At 32.7% G+C, this 26,625-nt stretch overlaps 1 protein-coding gene across 9 annotated transcripts in view; it reads right to left on the minus strand.

Moving 5' to 3' along the window:
- The window catches only part of dati (zinc finger protein datilografo), a 150,109-nt gene that overhangs the window by 41,960 nt on the left and 81,524 nt on the right, over positions 1 to 26,625 (minus strand). For 8 of the 9 annotated variants that reach the window (XM_081974613.1, XM_081974615.1, XM_081974616.1 and 5 more), the window contains one exon: positions 4,900 to 5,125. In XM_081974613.1, the coding sequence (XP_081830739.1) occupies positions 4,900 to 5,125 (226 nt within the window). Of the gene's footprint in view, positions 1 to 4,899; positions 5,126 to 9,709; positions 9,966 to 12,736; positions 12,957 to 26,625 lie in introns of those variants that run through there. The other variant, XM_081974620.1, reaches the window with a different exon arrangement.

The raw sequence follows: 26,625 nt of genomic DNA on the forward strand, positions 1-26,625 counted from the left end.
CAAATACCCAAATTATAGGCCAAATCGTGTCTCATGTCAGTTGAGTGTGTTTTTTGCTATTTTCTGTTTGGTTATTACAGTTTAACAAAAACCAGCATTTTCCTAAACATTTTTCAGTATAGACCTGGTTTTTAGATTAGATTTATTTCCTTCAGTTAGAATTTCAGGTCCGTACCTGCCCAAATACCCAAATTATAGTCTAAATTGTGTTTCTTGTCAGTTGAGTGTGTTTTTTGCTATTTTCTGTTTGGTTATTACCGTTTAACAGGCTACAAACTTGCAAGTAGGTTTCTAGAATGTGGAGCGTGCATTTTCGAACATTTCTGTCAAAATCACCAATTTGCAAATTTTACCTGGTATTTGAGTTTGAGGTTAGCAAGTGAGAAATAGTTCACGTAAAGTTAGGTTAGGTTAGGTTATAGAATCATCATAATTTATGACAGTTATGTCAAGAAAACAACCATACAGGGTTGGTCCGTATATTTAGACAGCTTGTGGCGACTTTCTGATTAATTAAAAGGTATTTTTGTCGCGGATATCAAAAATAAATAATACGTTTGACATTCAATTTCCAGTTAATGAAAATTGTAATTTAATTGGTTTTTAAAATCACAGTTGCCACGAATGTTGATGCTCCATCCAGCGTCAGCAATTTAACGTCAGTATGACGTAATTCAACCAAATAATCTATTAACCAACTGTCAAATTGCGTCATCGTGACGTCAAATAATAACAACGGTTTTGAAAAACAATAAAATCATGTCTGTTCCTAGTTTGTGATTTTAAATTGAAATTTGAAGAGACACTTGTGACTACCCATATGGGTATATCAATTTCGTAAATAACCCATCGAACCAAGGCTATCAAGTCATAAAACTGAAACCCTTTTCCCTTTAAATAAGCAATTACGAAATCTTCCCGAAGGCGGACGAAAATTCCAACTTCCTGTACCCCTTTTTTGTTTAATGCCTTAATTATACATCACCCGTTGGACTTTTAAATAACTTTTAACAGAAAACAATTGAACTTCACCCACATGGTCGCGTCGCGGTACATCGGCTTTCACTTGTTTTTTTCTCTCGTTTTGCTTTTGTTTTTTTTTTCACTTACATGCGCCATCAGGCATATGTTGAACGGACAGTCGGTTAACCCCTTATGTTTTGCGTCTACAAGATGTGCTCGAAACGAGAAAAAAAAACCGAACAAACACACTTTGACGTTTAATTTTTTCCAGTCGAAGTGTTTGTCTTTTGGCGCCTCGCGCTTTGTTAATATCGCGGGAACGGTACGAGATCGTTGGCGATCTAGCGTGATCATGTGTGTATGCGCCTTTCATGGAAACAAAACAAAATTTATTCGGAAAGAGGGTTGATTAGCATAAAACGCGAAGGAAGAGAACTTTCTCGGGCTTGAAAAGAATTTATTCGTTTCCTTTTTCGAACGCGGGCTCGGGGCGGAAAAGGGTTGAAGAAAATAAATATCTACGTATATACGCATTTGTAATGTGCGCCAGTTACGTAAGAGTAATGTTTCTATTTTTGGTTACCTGAATTGTCTTGAAACTGAATGCCAAAAATTAGTTTGTTAGTTAAGTTTTTTCTATTTCAAAAAAAGTAAGCTATTAATAATTATTATTAGTTGGCAGAGACCTCTGTTATTTCTAGAATGATCCCAGAAGCCTCTGACAATTTTTTTTAATGTTTAGAGGCTCTTGGCAATTTTTAGAATGATTTTAGTGACCTCAGGAAAATTTTACAATATTTCTTCACACTTGGAATTTCCAAAAATAATTAAAGAAGTCTCTGCCTCCTGAAAAGTTAAAAACATTTCTAGAGGCCGTTGGCAAGTTGTCTGACATTTTTATCTGTAATTAGAGGCCTCTGGTAGCTTTCGGAGTTTTTACTAGTATTTAGAGATTTCTAGTATTTTTAGAATCATTCTAAAATCTTCTGGTAATTTATGAAAGATTTTTACTTAAAAATTCCTTTCATTAGGTGACACTGCACGAGTCCACCATCTGGATAAAGTTAACTGTCAGTTAAATTTATCATTGCCAAACTTAATCGAGACTTTAACACACACAATCAGAGCTAGCCATGACTGAAATGACAGTTGCGCGGACATTTGACAGCTCTACAATCCAGCTATTAGTTTATTCAGCTTTTATTTACTAACTAAACTATAAGGTGTTAACGAGGCCTTAAACATCTAAAGCCGCTACTGTCAATCCAAAAAAAAAATCAAAACATCAGCAGGTCGTGACTGTCAAACGAGAGCAGAAAATGTCACTTTTTGACAGATGCTCAATTAAATTTACCTGGTAGATTCACCTACGGTATTTCAAAAAATAATTCTGGCAATTTAAAAAGTAGTTGGTAGTAGTTATTGTAGAGACTACTGACAATTTTTAAGAAGTTTTTAACTTTTGACAGGTTTTCAATAGTATTTATGAACCCCTGGAATTTCTAGAATAATTCTAGATGCCTCTGGCATTTCTAGAGTGATTCTAAAAATTTCTGGTATTTTCACACGATTAATGGAAAGTTTAGAACATTTGTAGGTGACTCTGGCGATTTTTAGTATTTAGAGCTTCTGATACTTTTAGAAGGACCCTTTAGGACATTAGTTGGCGCCTTTGGCAACTTTTAAAAAGTTTTCAGAAGTATTTAGAAGCTTCTGGCATTTCTAGAATCATTCTAAAAACCTCTGGTATTTTTACAAAATTTTTGGAGGATTTAGGACTTTTGTAACTGTCTTTGGCAACTTTTGAGAAGTTTTCAGTACTATCTACACCATTTACACATGTAGTTTAGAAAGCGTCAGCTGAATTTTAGAAACCATAAGATGGATTTAAAAAATATCACTTGTATTTCAGAAAAGGTACTTTCAATTTTAGAATAATAACTTTGATTTTCGAAATTGCAATTTGTATTTCAGATTAGTCACTTGTATTATAGAAAAGAGCAGTTGGATTTTAGACGTGGTCATTTGTAATTTGGAAAATTAAAGGAGCAAAAAAAGGAAAAAAAGTAAATAAGTAAGAAAAGTAAATAGTTTAACGAATATTTTTAATAACATTGTGGTTTAAGCAGTTCAATGAAAAATCGATTTATCTCGAAAACCGTTCATTTATCGAAATAAAGGTACAATTTTTCGATAAAAATGTCAAGAGTATCCATTAATGGCGTTTGCAACTAAAAATAATGACAGCTGTCAAAGTTTAAGCAAATTGTGTCTTAGGTCCAGTTAGTTTCTGACTTTCGAAGACGAGATACCTGGTTTTCATGTCAAATAGAAGGTCTCTTTCGATAAAACATTAAACCCAATAATCATTACAATATACAAAGTGTTTCAAAAGTTACGGCCAAAAACGTTAATTGGAAAGCAGTTCTTTGGGGCTCGATATTTCCCTTAAGAGTGACTTTAAAAAGAAATTATATGAACAAATCGTATTATTTTGACCTCCCTTGCATGCCCCCGAGAGATTGTCATATAGTTATGGGACACCCTGTATATTTTATATAAATTAATACTCTCGATGGGCGGGTTTTTTTGCTGTGATATTAAAAAAAAAACAATAGACTAATAACCACATAGAAACACAAAAAAATCTGAAATTGAAATAACGCGTTCTAAAATACAAGTGACGAATCTGAAATACAATTTACGTTTTCTAAAACCAAATTTACGATAATGAAATACAAGGTATATTTTTAAAATCCAAGTGATATTTTCTAAACTACATGTGTAAATGGTGTAGAAACCTCTGAAATTTGTAGAATGATTCTAAACATCTCTGGCAATTTAAAAAATGTTTTTAACATAACATAACATAACCTTAAAAAAAAATAGGAAAAGTTACATTTTTGGTAAAAAGTAAAATTTTGGCAAATTTTTATTTTGCCCCATAATGGTTTCAATGCACAGCAAAGGATGTATTTATACTAAAAGACTTTAAATTAGGTAAAATAAATGCAAAAAAGCACTTTATAATTTTTCAATTTTCAAAAATATTGGAAAAATGGAGAGGATTAAGGGGTCTTTTTTAAGTACGTACTTTTTGAAATTCAATATCTCGGTAACACAAAAAGCTACAGATACCTGTTTTGGTTTATTTTGTAATATTTTCAAGCTGTTTCTAATGGTAGTGAAATTGATAGAAGATCAAATAAAGGAACTACGACCCTTCAAAAATTGAAAAAATACAACTTTTGTCAAAACTGTAGTAATAAACTTTTAAAAAATTGGAAAAATGCAATTTTTTTGCTAAAATTATTAATTTTTTATATTTCTCCAGAAAGGTTCCAATGCACAGCAAAGGCCATATTATTTTTTCAGAAAAAAGCGTAAAAACACCTTACACCAATCTAAAATAACATAACAAACAAACAAACAAATCTTGTAATGCTTAGTACACTTGTAGAAATCCCTGACAATGAAAATTTTCCTAGTATTTAAAGGCTTCTGGCATTTCTAGAATGATTCTAACGACCTCTGGCATTTTTCGAGATTTTTCAATAGTATTTAGAGGATTCTGGCATTTTAGCCGCTTTTGACAAATTCCAAAAAAAAATGGTGAAAGATGACACCTGTAGAGGTCTCTGGAGCCATTGATTAAAAGCTTTTAGTAGTGGAGGCTTTTGGAAAACCCTTTCTTCAAAGGTTTTACTTTGAAAAAGGTTTGTTTTTCTGCAGTTTGGCAATCTTGCCAACTTTTTCGGTTGTGAAATCATCCTAATTTTGTTTGAATGACTAACTATATTCAATGTTGATGCATATCAACTAGTATACACAAGTTAGTAACACTTCTTTCTAATGTCTGATAATACATTTACAAAATACAAAATACTATAAAGGAACAAAATTTGAGTTAAAAAACTAAATTTTTGAACTACTCACCAGTATGTAATCTAGTATGCTGTTGGACATGGCTGAGCTGTTTGAACCTCCTGTCGCAATAGGAACATTTGTACGGTTTTTCACCGGTATGAACACGTATGTGCTGCACCAGCTGATGATTAGAGCTGAACGATTTGAGACACTGCTGGCACTGATGTGGCTTAACTTCGGAACGGCCCCCCAGGTCTCTGGCTTGCAGATGCATGGCCGATTTGTGCATGAAAATCTGCAAATTTGCCACGATTAGCGTGTTTCATCGATCTGGTGTTGGTATGTAGTGTTTGTTCTGATAGTTTTCTCGGTCTGTAAGTGTCTCCTTAATGAGGACAATTATCGAGAAAGAGGTAAAACTCTCGGAGACCTGCCATTAATTAAAACTTAAGTTTTAATTTTGCCGCTTCGCGTTCTCCAGGTCCGCGAAAGTGACGTCTGCCGACTTGGAAAAAATAACGCTTAATTTCTAATGAAATATTAAAAGTAAAATAATGACGAATTAAAGCGAGAGAGCGTTCTGTGATTAAAAAGGGCAATCCAGTGGCGTAACAGTAAAATCTTTCAATTTCAGCTTGTACCAACACTGACAAGGTAACAAGGTCAATTTCGAGAAAAGCCCAGCGTTAAAGAAACCTAAACACTTTTATTTTTAATCCCTTAAAACGTTCTGTTCTTAAAAGGTTTTAATTTCAGCTTGATATTACACTGTTTTGGATAAATATTTAATTCCTCGTCTGAACGTCTTGCCGAGATTAATACTCCCAGGTCTGTAGCAAAAGACTTTCTACTAATTAGGTCAAATGGAGACTGCAACAAAGTCGTTAATAAACGGTTTAGATCAATTTGTTCAACAACAAACCAATACAAACTAAAAAAAAGTACAAACAGTTTAGTAAATTGGTCACACCGGTAATTTTGTGGAAAGTTATGCTTGATTTGCGGACACGTGCCTCCTCTTCTGTCTGATTTAACCACCCTTGACGCGTTAAAATTCAACGTCATTGTTGTTCGATTAAAAAAAGTTAACGACGAGTTTCAATTCAAGAACCACTGTACGGAGTAAAGTAAAAATCAAATCAAATTAACATGACGTCATTTTTAGTTTCAAGACTAGCGTAAACTGACTCAACTGACAGTTTTAAATAAAGCTAATTTAAAGTTTCGGACGACTTCGTTTACACCGCCCTAAGAGTGTTCACGATTTTCTCAAACAGTTTCTTAAGTTAATCGTTAACTGTAAACGCACTTTATTCTGTGTTAACTAACATCTTGTAAACTGTTTCAGAATGAACAGTGTAAACCGAGTCAAAGTGCTTTGATGGTGTTTGTAACGTTAAATTTAACCAACTATTTGTTACTTAAAGCAGTAAAGCTTTATTGAGTCAACGATAGTTAACACTAGACATTTATGAGACACCCTGTATTAGCTTTCTTGGCTAATATCAGACGCAAAACCTAAACCTAATTCGATTGGAGCAAGTATACAGGGTGAAATACAGAATTACACTACAGTTTGATGATTAAAAAAAATACGTTTTTGAACACATCCTGTATAGTAAAAATAACTTAATTTGGAAGCTGTAAATATTTTGTTTTATGTTACAAGTAACCTAACCTATAATTTTGAAAGCTTAAAAGTTGTTTTCATGGCATTTTTATTATTAAATTCCACTTTAGAAGCTTGCAAAATCAGTAAATTCCAGTACAGATTGAGTCAGTAATAATTTGCAAAAACATAAAAAATAAACTTCAATTATGAGAAGAAAAGTAGTATTAAAGGGTCACTTGATTAGGAATATTCTAGTAATATTAATTAATAAAGAAATAAAATAAAGAATACATATAAAAAAAACTAAAAATGCCATTAACATCGTTTTACTGACTGAGTTTGGTAGATAAGAAGCAGCATTGAGAAAGATGATTTTCAGTTACTAAAAGTCAGTCACGTGACTTTGTTGAGAGTCGATTGGTCACGTGATACATTTGAATTTCATCTTTCAAAAAAACGTAATTTTTGCATAACAGATCGTCATACAAAATTGGTGCTTAAAGTCGTTGACAACATTTACTTAACCTTGACAACCTAAACATTAATCTGACAACACAGAAAACTGTCAAAAAATGTGCCAAGGACTTTAGCCACGTGATCTGAAATATTGCAAAATCAAAAATTGTGAGTTGAATTGAAATGTTTTTGAATTTGAAAATCATTGATATCGCGTGACTTTGACATACGGTTTGATTTGACAGTCACGTGACCTATCATACTGTATACCCCAATGTTAAGTCTACATGTGTTAAATCTCAGCACAGTGGATGTTGTTGTGATTGGTCAAAAAAAGCAGCTTTCAGCTTGCTGCTTTTTTTTGACCAATCACAAACTACTAACAAGTGTGCAATTACAGCACATGTGGACTTTTAGCCCTTTGAAATAAGCACAAAAAAACTAAGGTTCGGTTTTTACAAGTCCTGTTAAATCTCTTCATCAAGCAATAGATAATATTAACTTGGCAATCATGGTATACTAATTTGCTTCATTAAACAGTCAATCTCTAGACGTCGTAATTCGTTGTCTGGTTCGTTTCTGCTTCTACGGGCGCCATTTTTTTACCATTCCGAACCAGGAAGTTGATTTAATTGACCTAACCATGTGGATGGATGCATTATACCGTACGTAACGTAGAGTGGGTGCCCAGTCAGGTCAGCTTCGTTCACCTGGGCGATGATTTCAATTCTTAATTATTTGTTTTAGGGTCAGTTGTACCGGTTATGGTTAAAAACTAACAGATTAAACTAAATAATACAGCTGTACCTTAAAGTCGTAACTTACTTAACCCAGTGTCCCAAAACAGAAAAAAATACAACCCTTTTTCGTCAGGTCATTAGATTCGGCGAGGCTGCGTTTAAACCCGTCATCGTCGCGATGATAAATCAACCCTTAAATATTGCTTTTTTCCTTCTTAGTCTCCATAATGTCTTTTTTATCTCTTTCTGGGGACGAACAACCAAAACGGGTGGTTGTAAATTTACGGTAGTCGAGTTTATTGAGCGTAAGATTTGGATTTTTGGTCCACTGAACAAGAAACAAAAAAAAATACCGTTTTTTCCAGGTTATGTCCAAATTTCCTGCTGCTGTTAGTTAACGAGTGAGGTTAGGTCCAAATTTATATCGAATCTTGGGAGAGTTGACTGGTGTTCTTCCGATGGTCAGAATGTTGATTCTCAAACTTGAAGAAATGAAGCATTATGCAATTTGGAAACTGTTCTCAAAAATCCAGCATAGTTAAGGCCTTGACTGTTGGTGGAGTTGACTAGTGTTCTTTTTAGGTTAGGTTCAAGTTTTACTAGTTTTTTTAGTTTCAAATGTCTTACCAATTACTGACTACGTCACTGAACTTTTGTCCAAAATGTCAAAATACCAGTTTGAAGTGCTGCGTGCACTATTAATTGCAATTTTATAAAAGAAAAAAAAACAAAAAAGCCTACGTCACTGTTCAATTCTTTCTTTTGAAATAGCCTTCTTGAGAATGGCTAGGACACCACTGGAATTGCTCTCCAAATTAGAAATAAAAATAAAAATCCCAGTGACGTGGTATACTGGGTTTTATTTTATTTTCTCAATTATAGGTTTTATGATTATTATATCCTTCAAGCCGATTTATTAAGTGTTCCTACAAGAGAGAAAAAAGTTTTAAAACTTTGTTCAAAATTATAGTTTCACATTTAGAATCGTATGTGTTGGACCAGTTGACTAGTGACGTTTTTAGGTTAGGTTTCAATTTTTTTGCACCTTTGAAAACTACAACTATGAATTGATCTGCAGGGTAACAAATTTGAGATTTTTTTGAATATGTACTATTTTTCACAGCCACCGACTACGCCACTGAACTTTTGCCCAACCGTACAGAAAACAGTCGAAAATATACTGTCAAAATTACCGTGACGTAGGTGGAACAAAAGTTTGTTCAAATTTACAATTTTACATTTAAAAACTATTGGCACAGTTGACTTTTTAGGTTAGGTTAGTTTAGCAATTTTTTTTGCAAAATTTAAAATGTACCTGCTATTATACTGTACGGCACTGGATTTTCGCTTCAAATCAAAACAAAAAGGGGCTGAACTATTAAAATGTGTCCAACGTAGAGGGTAATAAATTTTGTGTACTACCTATTTTTAACAGTGACTACGCCACTGAATTTTTCTGACCAATCATACGTTTCTTTATAGATAATACCCAAATTTAGTTATTTGTTTATATGCTTTCAGTTATCTGAATAAAAGGGCACGTCACTGGATTTGTGACTTTGACAAAACTTCAATTTTTTCAAATGGAATTGCTTACTAAATTGGATACGAAGATAAATGTCAGTGGCGTGGACAATACTAAATTTAAAAGTTTTAAAAACTCTTATGGACTTTCTTGATATAATTTATTATTAGTGCATTAATTTTGTGTGACGTCACTGTTTTTTTAAATCAAATATACAGTTTATACATTTAGAACTATCTGTCACAGTTGACTAGTGTCCTTCTGAGATTAAATTCAGAATTTTCCTTTTCAAACTAAAAGAAATGCGATACGTTTACAACCAACAATATTGTAAAATAGAATCAGCTTGACTTTTAGGACAGTTGACTAATAACCTTCTGAGGATACAGGGTGTCGCATTTTTGGCTTTGCTGCAAGCTTATTTTTATAGGGTATCTCACTTTTGCATATCTTGCCTTTTAAGATACAGGGTGAACCAGATAAAAATAGTCTTAGAGAAATTAATTTGTAATTTATTTAAATTTTTTTTGGGGAAAAATCACCAACCTGTTGATAGTCAAAAGGCATATGCATGCTCGGATAGGGGGGAAAAGAAAAAACACCCCCCTGCCCCCCGTACATCCCTGAAGTACTGGGCCCCGGATCAAAACTGGTGTAGGTGGGGTGCATCGAACTACCACTACTACTCCAAGTGGTGGTGGTACTGTTCAAAGTGGCCGATGAGGCCGTGGTAGTCGAAACGTTGGGACTGTGATGCGGTGCTGATGGCACCGAGTAAGCCGAGTACATCTGGCTGGGTTTACTACACGTTTTCAGTAGGCTAGATTTGTTCGGTCGCAATCGAGATAACAAATAAATAATAAAAGTTAAATAGCCGTAGAATATTTCTACATTGCCGAGTGAAGGTATAAAATTCAAAAGTGTGTCAAACGAACCAAAGTGGTACTTACAGTCTGGTTTAAGTGCATTTTAATGGAATTATACTTTTAATTATCAGTACGACGAGTGTATATTTTTAGAAGGTACGCTCAAATACCTAAAAAGGGATTTTTCAACTAACATGAAGAAACCGAATGTGCATGTTCATTCAGTTTAAAAACGTTGTCTCTAGCACAAAAAAAAAACACAAATTAAGTTGTAAAAGGATGTCGGAAATAATCGGTTATTAAAGATGGAGAAAAAGTTGAATTGCATGAATTTTTGTGAATGAAAAACGGAACCTACGTTACGGAACGGGTTCCATTTAATGTCGGTGATTAATAAATTTTGATTGTAAGCAATTTTCATGGGTAAATTGAAATTTATATTTGTTTTAAACGTGCAGGAAATACTCTACAAGTTTATTAAATGCGAGTTTTTATAGGTTAATGGTAAAGCAGAAAAAGTAAATTTGAAGGAAGTTCAATGAATAACGATGTTAAACCTCTTAAACAATCAATGTTTTGCATAGTTTGTAATACAATTTACTTTTAAAAACGTTTAGAATTTTTAGAGTTTCTGTAAAGATCATTTTGGTTTAACAGTAATTGCAATGTTTACCCTAAATCCTACTAATCTGGTTGGTTGTGTTAAGCAATTTTAATTTTTTTTTATTACAAACTTGTCATTTTCCTAAAATAAAATTTATTGACAAAATCCTATCAAAAATATCATTAAGGGTCATTTTTGTTAAACAATAGTTACGGTAATTTCCATTAGTCTACTAAGTTGTATTAAAAGAACTTTAAAAACAAGTATTTATTTGTGAAAAAAACTTATTTTGCTAACTTTAAAAGTTTTAAATTTCACCTTGGAAAATTGTCAAAATTTTTTAGATCACAAAAATTTGAGAAAAAAATTTTAATTTTTAATTTTTAGGACCTAAAAATATGTAAAATTATGGTCACGTGAACATTTTGCTAATTTTGCCAGTCTTCAAATTTAACTGAGCAAGTTCAAATTTCGAGTAGAGTTTCAATGGTCACGTGATCGAAAAAGTAACGTCATGTGACTTTGCTGCTTTGAAAGTTTTCAATTTTATCATGAAAAATTGTCAAAATTTTAAGTGGGTTTTTATAGGTCACGTGACCCAGTACTTTAGAAGAGTTTTAAATTTAATAGTTTAAATTTTAACTTTAATTTTTTTAGGTCACATGACAAAAATAATTTAGTTTTGAATTTTGAAAGTAAAACACTAATTCCAAACTTTAAATTTAAAAATTAATAAAATAACGTAATTTCATTTTAAAATTTAAAGTAATAAACTGTGATTAGTTGGTCTATTCTGAAAGCCTGAAATGTCAACTTGAAAAAGTTTAAAATCAGGTCACGTGATTAAGAATTTGAGATTGCAAATTTGAAATTTTGGTTAACCTAGCCTCAAAATTGATTTGATAAGGTCACGTGACCATTTACTAAAATTCTTGAATTTCAACCTAAAAAATGCGGAAAGTGCAAATTTTTGAAGATCACGTGACCGTGAAAATGTTTAAATTTCAATTTTTAGTAAATTCAATTTAAAAATTGAATTAGTCAAGTCACGTGACTGTTTTGTTTTCACGCCTGAAATGACGACATAAAAAAATTTGGAAAATTCCAAATCGAAAATTTAAATTTTGGTTAACTTCGCCTTCAAAATTGATTGCTTAAGGTCACGTGACCATTTTCTAAAATTCTTGAACTTAAAAAATTTGGAAAGTGCAAAGTGAATTTTTAAGATCACGTGACCGTGAAAATGTGGGTTTGAAATATTTAAATTTCAATTTTTAGTAAATTCAATTTAAAATTTGTATTAGTCAAGTCACGTGACTGTTTTGCTCTCCAGCCTGAAATGTCAACATACAAAATTTGGAAAATTGCAAATTGAAAATTTACATCTTGGTTAACCTCGCCTTTAACCATGGTGAGGTATGTATGGTTAACTACACCTTACCATTTTCTAAAACTCTTGAATTTCAACTTAAAAAACCTTACCACATTCTGGAAAAGTAAGACTAACTGCTTTGTAGAGTAATTTATTCAGTAGATTTCAGTAGACCTTTTTAGGTTAGGTTAGAATAAGATAACAACCAATACAACAGGTGTGTTTTATCAGTAGATTTTGACCTTGAAGATTTGTTGTAGAATAGTGAAACTGCACGTAGAATAAAAAGTAGAATACACAGTCTCTTAACATTATGTCGAAGAGAAATTTATTTCTCAGTTTTTAAGAAGAAATTATAGCTTTAATAAATAGAACAGCCAGAAAAAAATATAGACGATTTAGGATTAAATATGCCACAATTTGTGAATAAACTAATGGCTACATTACACTTTAAAGTTTTAGTATAATAGTAGATTTTTTCGTTTATGGGTTTTTAGTAGAATAATTTTTTTCTTGATTACTTTATTTTGTTTTAAATGTAGAATAAAAATTTCAGTCTTAAAATCACTAAGTTAACACTTTAACTAGAACAATTAGCAAAACAAAGAAACAACACACAATTAAATAAATTGAGAATTAATAGAAAAAATATACACCGTGTACATTCAAGGTATAATCCCATAATGCACTAAAACTAACTGTTGAATTAGAGATAGCAAAATCTAGCCTACTGTGTAACACGGTAAGCCAATCACAAATAATCCATTAAATCACATCATAACGTAATCACTGATCGACACTTTTAAATCGAAAAAATCACTCGACTTGAAATCGGGTAGTCGCGACGGAGTTGCGCAACACCACACCACTTCCGAACGAAAATGCGACCCGAAAACAACCGAATCCAGAGCACCACTAACAAATTAATAAAATATCCCATGATATTTATAATTTTAATAATTGACGGGATATAATATAAATATTTCTTGCTTTTATTTCGTTTCAGATTTACGCAAAATTGATACTTATGACTAAGATACTTTTCGACTTCGCCTAATCCGCGCCGGTTCACATAAAATGATTATTTATTCGCTCAAGTGGTATTTAAATAATTAGTTGTTATATCGAATTTGGGTCAATTCGAATCAAAACTATTGATAAAATGCATATTTAAACATTGAAATGCAGTTTTCTTGTATGGGTGGCTGCGCGTTGATTGGCGCAGATTCATTAAAGCCGTTTTCAATATGGTCGCCACTCGACGAAGGCCAATTAGCTACGTTAGATTAGAATCTTACATTTATCATATTTTGTGCCCCCCAACGCAATACACACGGTATAATAATAATAATTAAACGTGCGCATGCATGCGGATGACACCTAGTTAATGGTCGAAACCCAATCCAATCACAATAATTTATTCTCAGTTACGTAACGGTTATGTTTTCATGATATTTTCTAATACGCAACTTTTGCAATCGAACACAGCTGTGGTGATAACCTCACTTTTTATTGTACTTGTTTTTGAATGGTGATATCGCGACCATAATGTAGGATACATTGTGCACAACTTCAGAATTATTTCATGTGTGTTGTTGAGACTAAGTCAACAAAATAAATACAGAGTGTCTCTTATATAAAGTCCGTCCCAGGGTTAGTGACAGTGACGTAATTTTTGTCGTTCTTTTTCTATTACTTGTGAACTGAGCGAGATGGAAATGAAATAACTCCACTTTCGTAATTTGACAATGGGTCTGATCAAAACCAACCGGTGTCACGTGACACGCGACGCCATTGATTTTTTTGACGTTTCCTCAATTTTTTCCCAGTTGCAATTTGAATTTATTGATTTTGTGTAGTTTTATTTGTAATTTTAATATTACAAAAACAATTATTTTCGTTTTGTGTCATTTTGACAGCAGAATCATGTTCCCAAAGTCAAAATTTGCCGTTAATTGAATAATACCAAAATGGTGGCGGTTATCTAGTAACCCACGTGAACAGTCTCAGAAAACTCATTTTTAGATACATTTTTGTACAAAATTCGTCCATAACTTGCTTATTTGAAACATTCTGTCAAGACACACTGTATGACAAGAGAAAGCTACTGAATGGGGCTATCACGTGACGTTGACTGGACTAAGTTGTATCGTTTAGCCGCCAGAGTGCGTCAAAGTTGATTAATTTTTTTTCGGATATTTTTTTAAATACCTCGAAAACGATTTGAGTTAAGGGTGTGAATTTTTACCTCGTACACATCCCGATGGGAAGAAACATTTTCTAAATATGACATTTAGCTGTACTATGCACCGTTTTATCTTGAAAAATTAAAAATTGAATTTCTGACATTTTTTACAGGGGGACACATTTTTTCGTAAAATTTTTGAATTTTGAAAATTGTCTTTGACCGCCTGTATAGCTTTAGGTTAACGTTAAAAATAAGACGTAAACTGTCATTTGTCAAAATGTTGTTTATTAAGAGTGCCACGTTCTAACAACTGTCAAAATTGCCATAATTCCAAGGTCATCTCCGAAACCGTGCTACATAGAGCAAAATGGACGCCAGATTCGAGAAAATGAGCAAAAAAGGTCACTTTGATTGAGCAAAATCCAATATGACTGCTGCTATTATAGTAGACTCACAAATCACAAGTTTGAGTCAAAATTTTGTGCATTTTTCCAAAAAATTCGTCTATAACTCGTTTATTTGAAACGTTCTGTCAAAACACACCTTATGACAAACGAAAGCTAATGAATGGGGCCATCACGTGATGTTGACCAGGCAGGGCTAAGTTGAACCGTTTTGCCGATAGAGGTCGTCAAAGTAATACAACACACTTCGGTCTGTATATCCTGAAACTTTTAGTTTAGACAGGGCGTATGTTTGAAATAGCTCCAAACCATAAAAAAAATGCCATGATCAGTGGTCTGCCTGATGAACCGAACACGTCGAAACTTAAGTAAAAACATACTTTTTACTATCAATTTTAAGACTTTCTGTTTTCTCAATTTGTTAATTTTAGTCGATTTCCGAAAACGTAAAAATGTTCACATTTTACACGCTCCTAATAAACCAGATAGCTCCATTCCTGATGATCCGATCGTGACAAAATTTGGGTCCCTAATACAACACACTTCTTTGTCTATAGATTCTGAAAATGTCAGTTATTTGTCTCACTTTGTTAATACAGGGTGGCCTGGAAAGGGTAAGGTAACATTTTCTGAAAATTAAAAAAATGTTGGCATAAAAATTTTAAAAAATCATGGATAATTTCGTCGTGAATAAGCTCTTAGAAATAATAAAATTTCCGGCCTGTCTTGGTGGTTTTTAACCCTTCGACAAACTAAGTTTGGTAAACAATTCTACAAGACCTACTATGCTAAGTTTCCTATATAAATAATTTAAGTACCTAACCTAACCTAACCTCACTTTTCTCTTCACCCTAAGCCGATTTAAATCATAATATAAAACACATTGTGCACACTACCAAATAAATCCAAAATAAACTTTTAGAGATAAGTGTGGTTTATCATTTGGCCTCCGAGTCAACCAGATTTTGCTCCAATCGGGTAAAACACTACAAGAGCCGGTTTTCAAAGAAATAAAATAATAAAGACATAAATATCTGGAAAACAGGAAAAGAAATTAAGAATGTACTAATTGTACATGCTTAATTCGTTCCATAGAATAGAAATCGTCATATTAACGCTGGCGAGTGACATAAGTTGTACTTGTCCAGTTCGTCCGTCCTTGTCCGGCTGACGTCTGGTTGTGTGAGTGGAAAAAGGATGGGAGCATCGACAGCAAATCTTGTCGGGTGCTTGTTATTGCCTATATAAATTTCTGTGCGAACGCAAAAAAGTTTCTGTTGGTATTTTAATGAGGTTTTATAAGACTTTAAAGGGAGCAATTGGAAAAATGCAATTAAAGGTGATTTTTATGGTTCGGGTACGTGTATTATACTGTTTTTTGCCTTGTATGGACCGTATTCAATCGATTCGTCTAACTGTACAATTCAGCCGGCGATCATAATAATCTCATAAAACACTAGAATTTTCCCATGATGATATTTATAGGCTCGTCTTGATAATATGCAATCGTGATGGAAAAGAACACTCGAAAAAGTTTTCGTTTTTGTCGCCATGCAGAAACGAACGCTGCTATTTTTAAATGTTTAGATAAAATTTTTATCGGGTACCAATAAGAAATTTTCGAGTTTGTTTACATTCAGATAATAAAAATTACGTTTTAATGTGGAACGCGACTTTTAGGCCATTAAACTGATAAATCGCGTTTGTTCTATTGGCGTGCCGGGTGACCCGTCGCCATTTTGATTTCTCCAGTACGACTTAGCAACGAAAAAACTTCACTCGTTTCAATAACCTTGTGAAAAATTCACGAGGCCTCCTCCTGGCCCAGATCTGACCCCGATTGATTCCATTTTCAGTACGATTAATACCTGATGCAATATCCACGTATTGCAATTTTGACAACGACGACTATTCCAGTTTATTTATACTTTGCGAACAATCGCATCACGTTATTTACTAAAGGATTAAGCGATTTATTAAAACCTCCCTATGACTAATAAACATAGAAAAATAGCAACAAAATATGTGTAAACACTTAAATTTGTTGTTAGGAACTCATACTAGTACAGAAGTTTGTCAAAAATGTAAATGTTCTATCACTCTGTATTAATTGATACAATAATGTCTGGGACACTCTGTATAAAGATTCACTTTTGAATAACTTTCATAGTATTTGCGTTACTTTTCTGCACAGTAAGAGTAAGCTGAAAGCTACTTTTTTTGACCAATCACAAACTACCTAGTGAGCAAAAAATTAATGCAAATGCTGCACACGTGGACTTACTATTATGTTTTAGATATAGCAATATTTTTGTAGTTCTGAATTGGACATTAATACTAGTGAGTGTAAATATTTTACATCAGTCATGTGACCTTGTTGACACAGTCGCTCAAAATGGTCAAAAGTAAAAAAAAATATTTTATTTATATAAGTCTTGAGGGTTGCTGGTTGAGACTTGAAAAACCAACTAAAAGTGTCAAAACACCGTCTTCCTGGCTGAAATTAGTGAAAAACATCCCTTTGGTGGAATGTTCTGAAAGGAACATAATTTTCAGTATATACGTCATGTGTCGTCCTTATGTCATTAAGTCAATCAGAATTGTCGCAAACTGTTAGAAAAGAACAACATTTTTTATTATTTGATTGCTCAGTTATAATAATCGAATGATCGATCATTATACCATAATCGAAATAGCGATTATATCATTCATAATAGCCCATCACTAGAATTGCTATAATTCACGTGACTGTTTTCAAATTTAGTTACGTAGGTCACGTGACTATTATCAACCGTCAAATTCCCAGGTCACTTCACTCTTTTGACGGTTAACGGCGTCCTTGCAGTATCAAAATATTCTTCTGCAGGTTACATGATAATTTTTACGATAGAAACAAATTTCTGAAAGTTACGTGAATGTTTTCAACTCTCAAATTAATTTACAAAGGTCACGTGACTATTTTCAAGAGTTTGATGGAATAGTTAAAAGTCGGGTGACTCTTCTTACGATTAAAATAGCATCCTTGCAGTCACATGACTATATTTAAGGTTAAAATGTTGTTCTGACGATCACGTGACCATTTTTGCGTTTGAAAGGAATTCCTGAAGGTCACGTGATTGTTTTTAAAATTCACTTACAAACGTTTACGTGGTAGTTTTATTCAAGATTTAAATGGAAGTTTCTTAACTCATTTTACGGTTAATAGCATCGTTGCAGTCACGTGGCATATTTAATGTTAAAATTCTGAGGATCACGTGATTGTTTTTAACAGTCTGATGGAAGTGACCATATTTTAGGTTAAAATATTTGTTTTGACGGTCACGTGACCAAACAGAAAAATCAAACAAAATGTGTTAAAGACTGACGCTGACTTTAAGAGCTTTTTTGTTAAAGTGACAAATTTGTGAATTAACAAAAAACAAGAATCGAGCAGAAATGGTTCAATATTTGACTTAAAAACCGTTAGAATCGCGTGACTTTGACAATTAGCTTCAATTTGAAAGTCACGTGACAGTGGGTAATAGTTTGTGATTGGTTAAAAAAGAGGCTTAGCTTGCTGTTTTTTTTTTACCAATCCCACTTTACAAATTTGATTTGATTTACGCAAATATTGCACGTGTGGACGTTTTTGTTATACAGGGTTAGCCACCCAAACCGCTTATATATAGTTTATTAAGATCCAATATTAATAAAAATTTGAAATTTTCGAATTATAAGAAATTTGATGAGGTTGATGTCAACTTACTTATTTTAATTGGAACACCCTGTATATTATTGTATTTCTGAATAGTTCTATCGATTTCAAATATTTTTCATCATAACCTATATCTATCTACAACGCTTTTCGAGATATTGACGTTTGAAAAATGACACTTTCAGGTTTTCAAGCGTCTTAACTCCTAACCAGAATGAGATAGAGCAAAACGACTTGCATGTTCTTATCTTAACTTTTTGAGATCTATCATTTAGTAATATTTGTGTCAAAAATATGATCACGCAATAGATCACAAAAAGTGAAGATAAGAACATGCAAGCCGTTTTGCTCTATCTTATTGAGATTAGGAGGTATGACACTCCAAAAATTTTCAAACGTCAATATTTCGAAAACCGTTGCAGATAGGTATAGGTTTATGATACATAAAAAATATTTAAAATCGATAGGACTATACAAAAATATACAGGGTGTTCAAGCACTCATCAAATTTATCTTACTTCCAAAATTTCAAATTTCTATTAATATTTGATCCTGATAAACTTTTAATGAACGGTTTGAGTGGCTAACCCTGTATACTGTTTATTAAAACACTTTACATTAAACCAGTTATATGAATCACTAATCTAATTCCAGTAGCAGTTAAATCTATAATCGAGTGTATCAAAAACCACAAATGCGGTTTGCATTACGTTTCGGCTTTATTGAAAACCATTATCAGACACAATACACTGAATAGAGGAGCACAACTTCTGTAGGTTTAAGTTTTTCATTCATTATCCATAAATTGGTTGGAACGAATTAAGATAACACACGTGCGCCACTGTAACAACAGCAAAAGCAAACCATGGACGCCCGCGGGGCGGGTGGATGAATCGGGGAGAGGGGAATTTTTTTACTTTGTTTTTATTTATTTTAAACTCGGAGCCTTTTTCAAAGTATATTAACCCGGGACGGGTCAGGCGCGCTTTCGACTTAAGTCGCTACGGCTCGAGTCTGGTTTTTCAGCTGGCCGACTGTAAAACCATAACCTATCTCTACTTTGAAAATGTTGTTTGCTGGCTTAAAAATAGCATTTAATCTCGCTACGTCTGTCTCTCTCTTTCTCCTTAGGTTGTTGCGTAAAAAATATTGTGTTGTGTTGCAGTTGTAAGTGTTCTAGTTAATTTTTTTATTGTCCCAGTCTGGCTGGCAGTGACGCTTTTCCTGGTTTGTTATAATAAAGGAAAATTCCGCTTTGGTTTCTTCAAAAGGAAGAAATTTTAATATTTTTATAATTGGTTCCGAGAACATTTTATAAGTGCCTGGTGTATGTATCGGATATCTTAGAATGATTACGACGTTTCCTTTTTCAGTAGAGCGGCTATGGCGGATTTCTTCGAAGGAATTTTTGTCCTCTCGCATAATTATCGTAAAAATCCTAGTTTCTTTCCTACTAATAATTATAATTTTATTCTCATTAGAACGAAATATTCGAAGCCCAATTAGACCGCTGTTCTAGTTTCATTAAAATATCTTCATTTAAGGAAAAAAACCTCATACCACAACAAGCAACGTCATCTCAAACTGTACTGACCTTTGCATTGGCAAAATCTTGTTTTTGGGACAGTCTTGCTTTAAACCGCGATAACTAAGGTCATGATCGTTCCAAATTCCGAATTGCGCACCAACTATATCAGTAGTGTAATGCGATCCATTCATGAACCGAAATGATGATCTTTACAATATCTATGTGCATTGATTGCATGTAAATTGTACTATATAGAGTAGAGATGGCAACGTTGTACTTTGTAAGACATCTTTACTAATTAGTATACAAGGTGGTCCAGTTTTATGTCAATAATTCACCCATTAAAATAATAAGTTCACATGCATTATGTAATTTTCCTAAGAAAGACACAGATTTCCAAATTTCAGTTTAAAAAATCTTTTTTTTTTCATCAAATCTAGACCAAATACTTTGTGATGTGAATGACATTCGTCAAAATTGGTTAGAGACGTCGATATAAGGGGTTGATTTTAATTTTCCCACTCTATTTTCTACGCTCACTGGATATTATTCAAAATTGACAAAAGTGTCGCTTTTGGTATTTTTTACTTTAAAATAGTTCAAAAGGATAAAAATCTGGTCATCTGAGAGGTTTTACGAGTTAATTTTTGACACTAAAAATAGTAAAAAAAAAAATTTAACTAATTTTTAGTGGCATTAAATTTTTCACACTCTAAGTAGTGTAAAACTGATTATTCAAAACTCGTGAGAGTCCAAGTTTGTACTGAATAGTCTAAAAACTTGGAATAGTTTTAAAATTCGTTTTTTTAGACTGGAGACTGGATTTCAAGCACTAAAAACAATCAATAATAAAATAGAAAAATAGTCTAAAAGTCTTTACTAGAAGTAAAGAGAGTCCAAAAGTCTATTTTCAGGACTTTAATTGGTGTACATCACAATTTTCTGGATTAAAACAAGTCTAGATTTCAATTAAACTCTGATAACAGTCCAAATTAAATTTTCGGACTAATTCAATTCTAAAAATTACAGTTCAAGACTAATATCGTAGCATTTATTCTTATTTTCATCACTGAAGAAACTTTGACTGTTTTAAACTCAATTTTTCAGTCTGAAGCACCAAAAACAGTCCGAATTTCTTAGAAATGCTCCAAATTTTTGCTCCGATGAGTGTAGAAGTCAATTTAACAGTGAAGAAGCTTGAAATGACATTTTCAAGACTATGGACAGTGTACAAACTGGGCTTGTAGGCCTGATAAGTGAAAAGCTTTGTGAAGATCCTGAAGAATCTTAAAACTAAGTATTTTAAGACCGAAAAGAGCCTTAAAGCACTAAAAATAATCTAGATTTTTAACACTAAAGTCAATTTAATAGTGACAAAGCTTAAAAAGACATTTTTAAGCCTATGGAAAGTGTAAAAATTGTTTTTTACTTCTGCTATGTCAAAAACTTGGTGAAGAGAGCCTTGAAACTCGATTTTTCAGACTGAAAAGAGCCTTAAAGCACTAAAAATAGTCTAGATTTTTAATAAATGCTCGAATTTTTAACACTAAAGTCAATTTAATAGTGACAAAGCTTAAAAAGGCATTTTTAAGCCTATGGAAAGTGTAAAAATTGTTTTGTACTTCTGCTATGTCAAAAACTTGGTGAAGAGAGCCTTGAAACTCGATTTTTCAGACTGAAAAGAGCCTTAAAGCACTAAAAATAATCTAGATTTTTAACAAATGCTCGAATTTTTAACACTGAAGTCAATTTAATAGTGACAAAGCTTAAAAAGGCATTTTTAAGCCTATGGAAAGTGTAAAAATTGTTTTTTACTTCTGCTATGTCAAAAACTTGGTGAAGAGAGCCTTGAAACTCGATTTTTCAGACTAAAAAGAGCCTTAAAGCACTAAAAATAATCTAGATTTTTAACAAATGCTCGAATTTTTAACACTGAAGTCAATTTAATAGTGACAAAGCTTAAAAAGGCATTTTTAAGCCTATGGAAAGTGTAAAAATTGTTTTTTAAGTCTGCTATGTCAAAAAATTTCTGAAGAGAGCCTTGAAACTCGATTTTCAAGCTGAAAGCAGTTTTAAAGCTCTAAAAATGGTCCAGAGTTGTAAGAAAATGAAAAGCAAATTAAAAAAACTTGGAAAGTTGGTCTTTAAGTCATTTTTCGTGAATCTAATTTCAATATCCTGTATTTAATAGTCTTAAAAAGACCAAAATAATTGAATTGTGTTTTTTAATTTATTTTATTAAAAAAGTTCGCATTTAGTTGTCATCAAAGCCAGTAAAAATGCAGCTTAAAGACACTTTTGTACAACCTTTTCTGTATTTTTCTTTCAAAAAAATAAATTCAATAAGTTAAAAAAATCACGTTATTACAAAACTAACCAATCAGTTAAAAACACATTAAAAACTATTTTTCCTGCCATTAACGAAAGTGCATTTATTCACTTTTGTCAATTAAAAATGAAATCGATAATAATATTTATAATGAGTGAACAATTTATTTACGTGTTGATCAGATTTTATGTTACAATTTTTCTAAAAAAATGTATAATTTTGTACAATTTTTTTAACGGATTCAGTTTATCTGTTAATTTTGAAATTTTCTTTAGTAAAGCTACAGGGTGAAGTATTTACAACATACCTTTCAAAAATTGGAAAAATGTATTTTTTTGGCAAAATTGTCAATTTTGCTCCAGAAAGGCTCCAATGGCACATTAACACCAAAGGGCCTTAAATTAGATAAAATAAGCAAAAAAAAGGTGTGTTCAATATTCAATCACCCTGTATATTCAAAGAAGAACCACCCACAGACAACCATTACCACACCATACCAATACCAATCAATATATCACTCTCATCTCAAAATAGGAAACGTTTTAATGCAATTTGATCAGCTGGGCGTGTATATACAGGTTGTCTCGCTCTAGTCCATAACACGACAATAGCGACGTCCCTGTCCGAGATTTGATCGATAGTTTATCGCGGATAAAAATCGATAATCTGAAATGCAGATTACCAGTCAGTGGAACAGAGAGGGAAAAACATAATAAAGAGTCGATATATCATGGTGAGCTATGTTCGTGGAAGAACTCTCTGTAGATTTTTTCAAAACAGTGGTGTACTATATGATTTTAATAATTATTGCAATGGACATTTTTTTTATTATTCCTAATTGGGCTCCTGATGAATTTAGAACACATTCATTGGTTCACTATGTATATTCTAGAATATTTTAATCAACATTTCTGTGGTTTTCAACGTTATTAAAACTATCGATATCGATTATGTCATCGTGAAGCATTGACACAGTTCCACCTTCTTTATTTTCAATTATCCTATCGATTTGAACAAATTTTAACGGTTGTTTGCGTGGCCACTCTGTATTACAGCGTTTACGCACCGTTTCAAACTTGACATTTGACATTTAAAAACGCAATTAAAATTATCGAAACGAAAAAGTTTCGTTACAAGTGGGAGCGTGATGGAGATAGAAAAAAGAGAGGGAGAAAAAGCGGAGAATTATTCAACAACTGGTAGTGTTGTGCAGAAAATAACTCGCGCTATTTTAAAATATAATTATGCTTCGGGTTCAATGACTATAAGTACAAGGTGCGCCATTTTGTAGGTGTTGGAACTATGGAAATCTCGATTGTTGCGATTGACTGATTCATCGATCATTCGAGACAATATTAAAGATTGCTAAGAGATAGGAGGTCATTAGTTGGAGCTTTTGTCTTCTTCTTCTTCTTTTTTTTTCTTCTAGGCACCTATGAGCGGCTAGCTTCAGGCTGGATTTATTCAGGCAACAGTCTTTGTCAGGCGCTGAACCAGCGCATAAAGCAATCGGAAACCTCTCTCATTGATATTTTTATCGTGGCCGCGATGCAAATAAGCAAACGCACTCTTTTCCTTGAGATGTTATAATTTTATTATGCGCTTTTTATTCAACGGTGTGTTTTGTCGCCACCGCTTTTTATACACAAGGCCACACTACATGTCGGGTGACTGTACTGGTTTACACGCGCTTTTTATTGTTAAGCGCAGTCAAACGCCTTTGTCAAGTCTCCAAATATTGTAACTCATCAATAAGGCAGTAAAAGTTACAAGTTTAGTAAAAAAAGTCAAATCTAACACAAAATTAAGATGTCAAAACCAAATTTCGTTCAGTTTGGGAAATATCAGTAAAAATCATGGGCAAAACAACAAAAATTATCTGCGCCTTTAGAGCCCTCTAGCAGCCAAACGGTGAAAGCTACAATGTCAAATGGGGATATTTTTGGATTGCCCAAAGTTTAAAGAAGTGAATTTTCAAGACCGAAGACTTGAAATTAGTCTGTAAACCATGAACAATGTCATGAAAAGCAGGTTTTAAGCCTTCAAGCGTACTATCATGAATTTCAAGTCAATTTTTAAGACCAGAGTGTTGAAATTAGTATGAAAACTGATTTGAAAGGCAGATTTTAAGCTTTTAAGCCAATCTTGGTTGGTTTAAAGTAAAATTTCACGACGCTAGAGTTGAAATTAATCAGAAAATCATGAAAACTGACTTAAAGGGACGATTTCAAGCCTTCAAGCTAATTTTCATGGGTTTGAAGTCAATTTTCAAGACTGAAAACTTGAAATTAGTCTGTAAACCATGAACACTGTCATGAAAAGCAGGTTTTAAGCCTTCAAACGTACTATCATGAATTTCAAGTCAATTTTTAAGACCAGAGTGTTGAAATTAGTATGAAAACTGATTTGAAAGGCAGATTTTAAGCTTTTAAGCCAATCTTGGTTGGTTTAAAGTAAAATTTCACGACGCTAGAGTTGAAATTAATCTGAAAATCATGAAAACTGACTTAGAGGGACGATTTCAAGCCTTCAAGCTAGTTTTCATGGGTTTGAAGTCAATTTTCAAGACTGAAAACTTGAAATTAGTCTGTAAATTATGAAAACTGACTTGAAAGGCGAATTTTAAGCCTTAAAGCCAACTTTCATGAGTTTGAATTTAATTTTCAAGTCTGGAGACTCCTGAAATTAGTCTGAAAACCATGAAAGATGACTTGAAAGGCAGATTTTAAGCTTTCAGTCTAATCTTGGTGGGTTAAAGTCAATTTTCAAGACCGAGGACTGAAAACTGACTTGAAAGGCAGATTTTAAGCTTTTAAGCCAATCTTGGTTGGTTTAAACTCTTTAAATATAAGTAAGTTATTAAGGGTTAAATTGATAAGAGTCTTAAAATCGTTTGGAAAAGCTTTATAATGGGACAGTTTAGCTTACATAACCCTGAAAGAGTTAAAATAACGGACGTTACTGTTTAGTGCGACGTTGCAAACACATTGTCATTTTTTGATAATTTAAGGAAAACGTCACTAAAGTCAACATTATGGTTTTTGGTGTTATAATTGCTTTTATTTTGCAAGTTTTCACATTTGCCACTAGTTTTACTGCTTTCGGTAGCTTTATGAACAATTTTTAAAATAGTATAATTTTTTTGAAAAAATTTTACGACTTTTTCTTGTTTTTTGACATGAAACCACTAAGTTTACAACAAAAGTGTAAAGATAACCAAATGTGACCTTTTAAGGGTTCACTTAATTTAATCTAACCTAACCTAACAAAACCACCTTCCTCGCTAACTCACAAAGGTTGAGAAATTGTCAACTTTAATGCCCTCTAGCGGCTAATTGTTAAGGGGTTTCTGACACTTTGAAATGTCGTTTCAGAGACTTCTAGCACTTTAAAATGTCGTTTAATGAACGCTTATTAATACAGCAAACATGATTTACCTGTATAATACGTTTTTACCTTCATAAATTAGCGTTTACGTCAAAGCAAAGGCTGTCAAAAAAATGTCACAAATTGTAATTGTAGCTATAATCATCAATCAGCCAAACTGTAATTTTTTAAAAGAATTCAAGAACAAAACAGCCAACATTGGAGATTTTAGTTTTAAATTTGTATTTTTTTAGGTTTGAAGGGCAATTTTTTGAACTTTCCACTTTCTGGGACTACCTCTTTTGGAAGTTGTTTGAACAATTTTTAAAATAATGTAATTTTTCGAAAATGACAGAATGAATTTTCCAAACATACTACTTTTTTTCGGCTTGAAACTACTAGATTTATAATAAATTAGCAGATATAACAAAATGTAGCCCTTTAAGTGATCTAACTATCCTACAAGTCCAAGTAAAAAAACTGCTCTAAAAATATTGTCAACTTTAATGCCCTCTAGCGGCTAAACGGTACAAACTACAATCGTACTTAGGCACATTTTTGGAAACCTCAGAATCTTGACTATCTTTTGTCTTCACTGCACTTTAAATAACGCAGTTATAAGCGCTTAAAGCAAATACTGTCACCAATTATTTGAAATTTGACATAGTTAAAAAAAAAAAACAAGTTTGGACAGTAAATTTGCGAGTTTTATATACATAGCAACGTTGCCAAAATGTGAGTTTTACCAGACAAAACATTACTATTTTAAAAAGACATCCAGCATAAAAATCAATCAATAAAAGCGACAATGACACTCACCAAAGAACACTAAAAAAAGCAAGTTGTTCCTCCAAATAGCAGAAACGGCAACACTGTTCAAAATTAAATTTTTAAATGACCACCATTCATTAGCAACTTTAGCCCTGTACTATCTATTAAAACTTTTTTTTTTTTGGTGTTTGTTATTAATTTTTCGACCTTTGAATAAAAACATATAAAAGTGAATATTTTAATCAATTAATAATAACAATGCCATGCTGTTTAAAAAAAGTAGACAAAGTTCAAATTATTACACGTAACCTTGACCACATTTCACTACTTATTCAATTTA

The sequence above is a fragment of the Ips typographus genome, linkage group LG3, assembly GCF_016097725.1.
Source record: "Ips typographus isolate SLU linkage group LG3, UJ_Ityp_2.0, whole genome shotgun sequence".
Classification (NCBI taxonomy): Eukaryota; Metazoa; Arthropoda; class Insecta; order Coleoptera; family Curculionidae; genus Ips; species Ips typographus.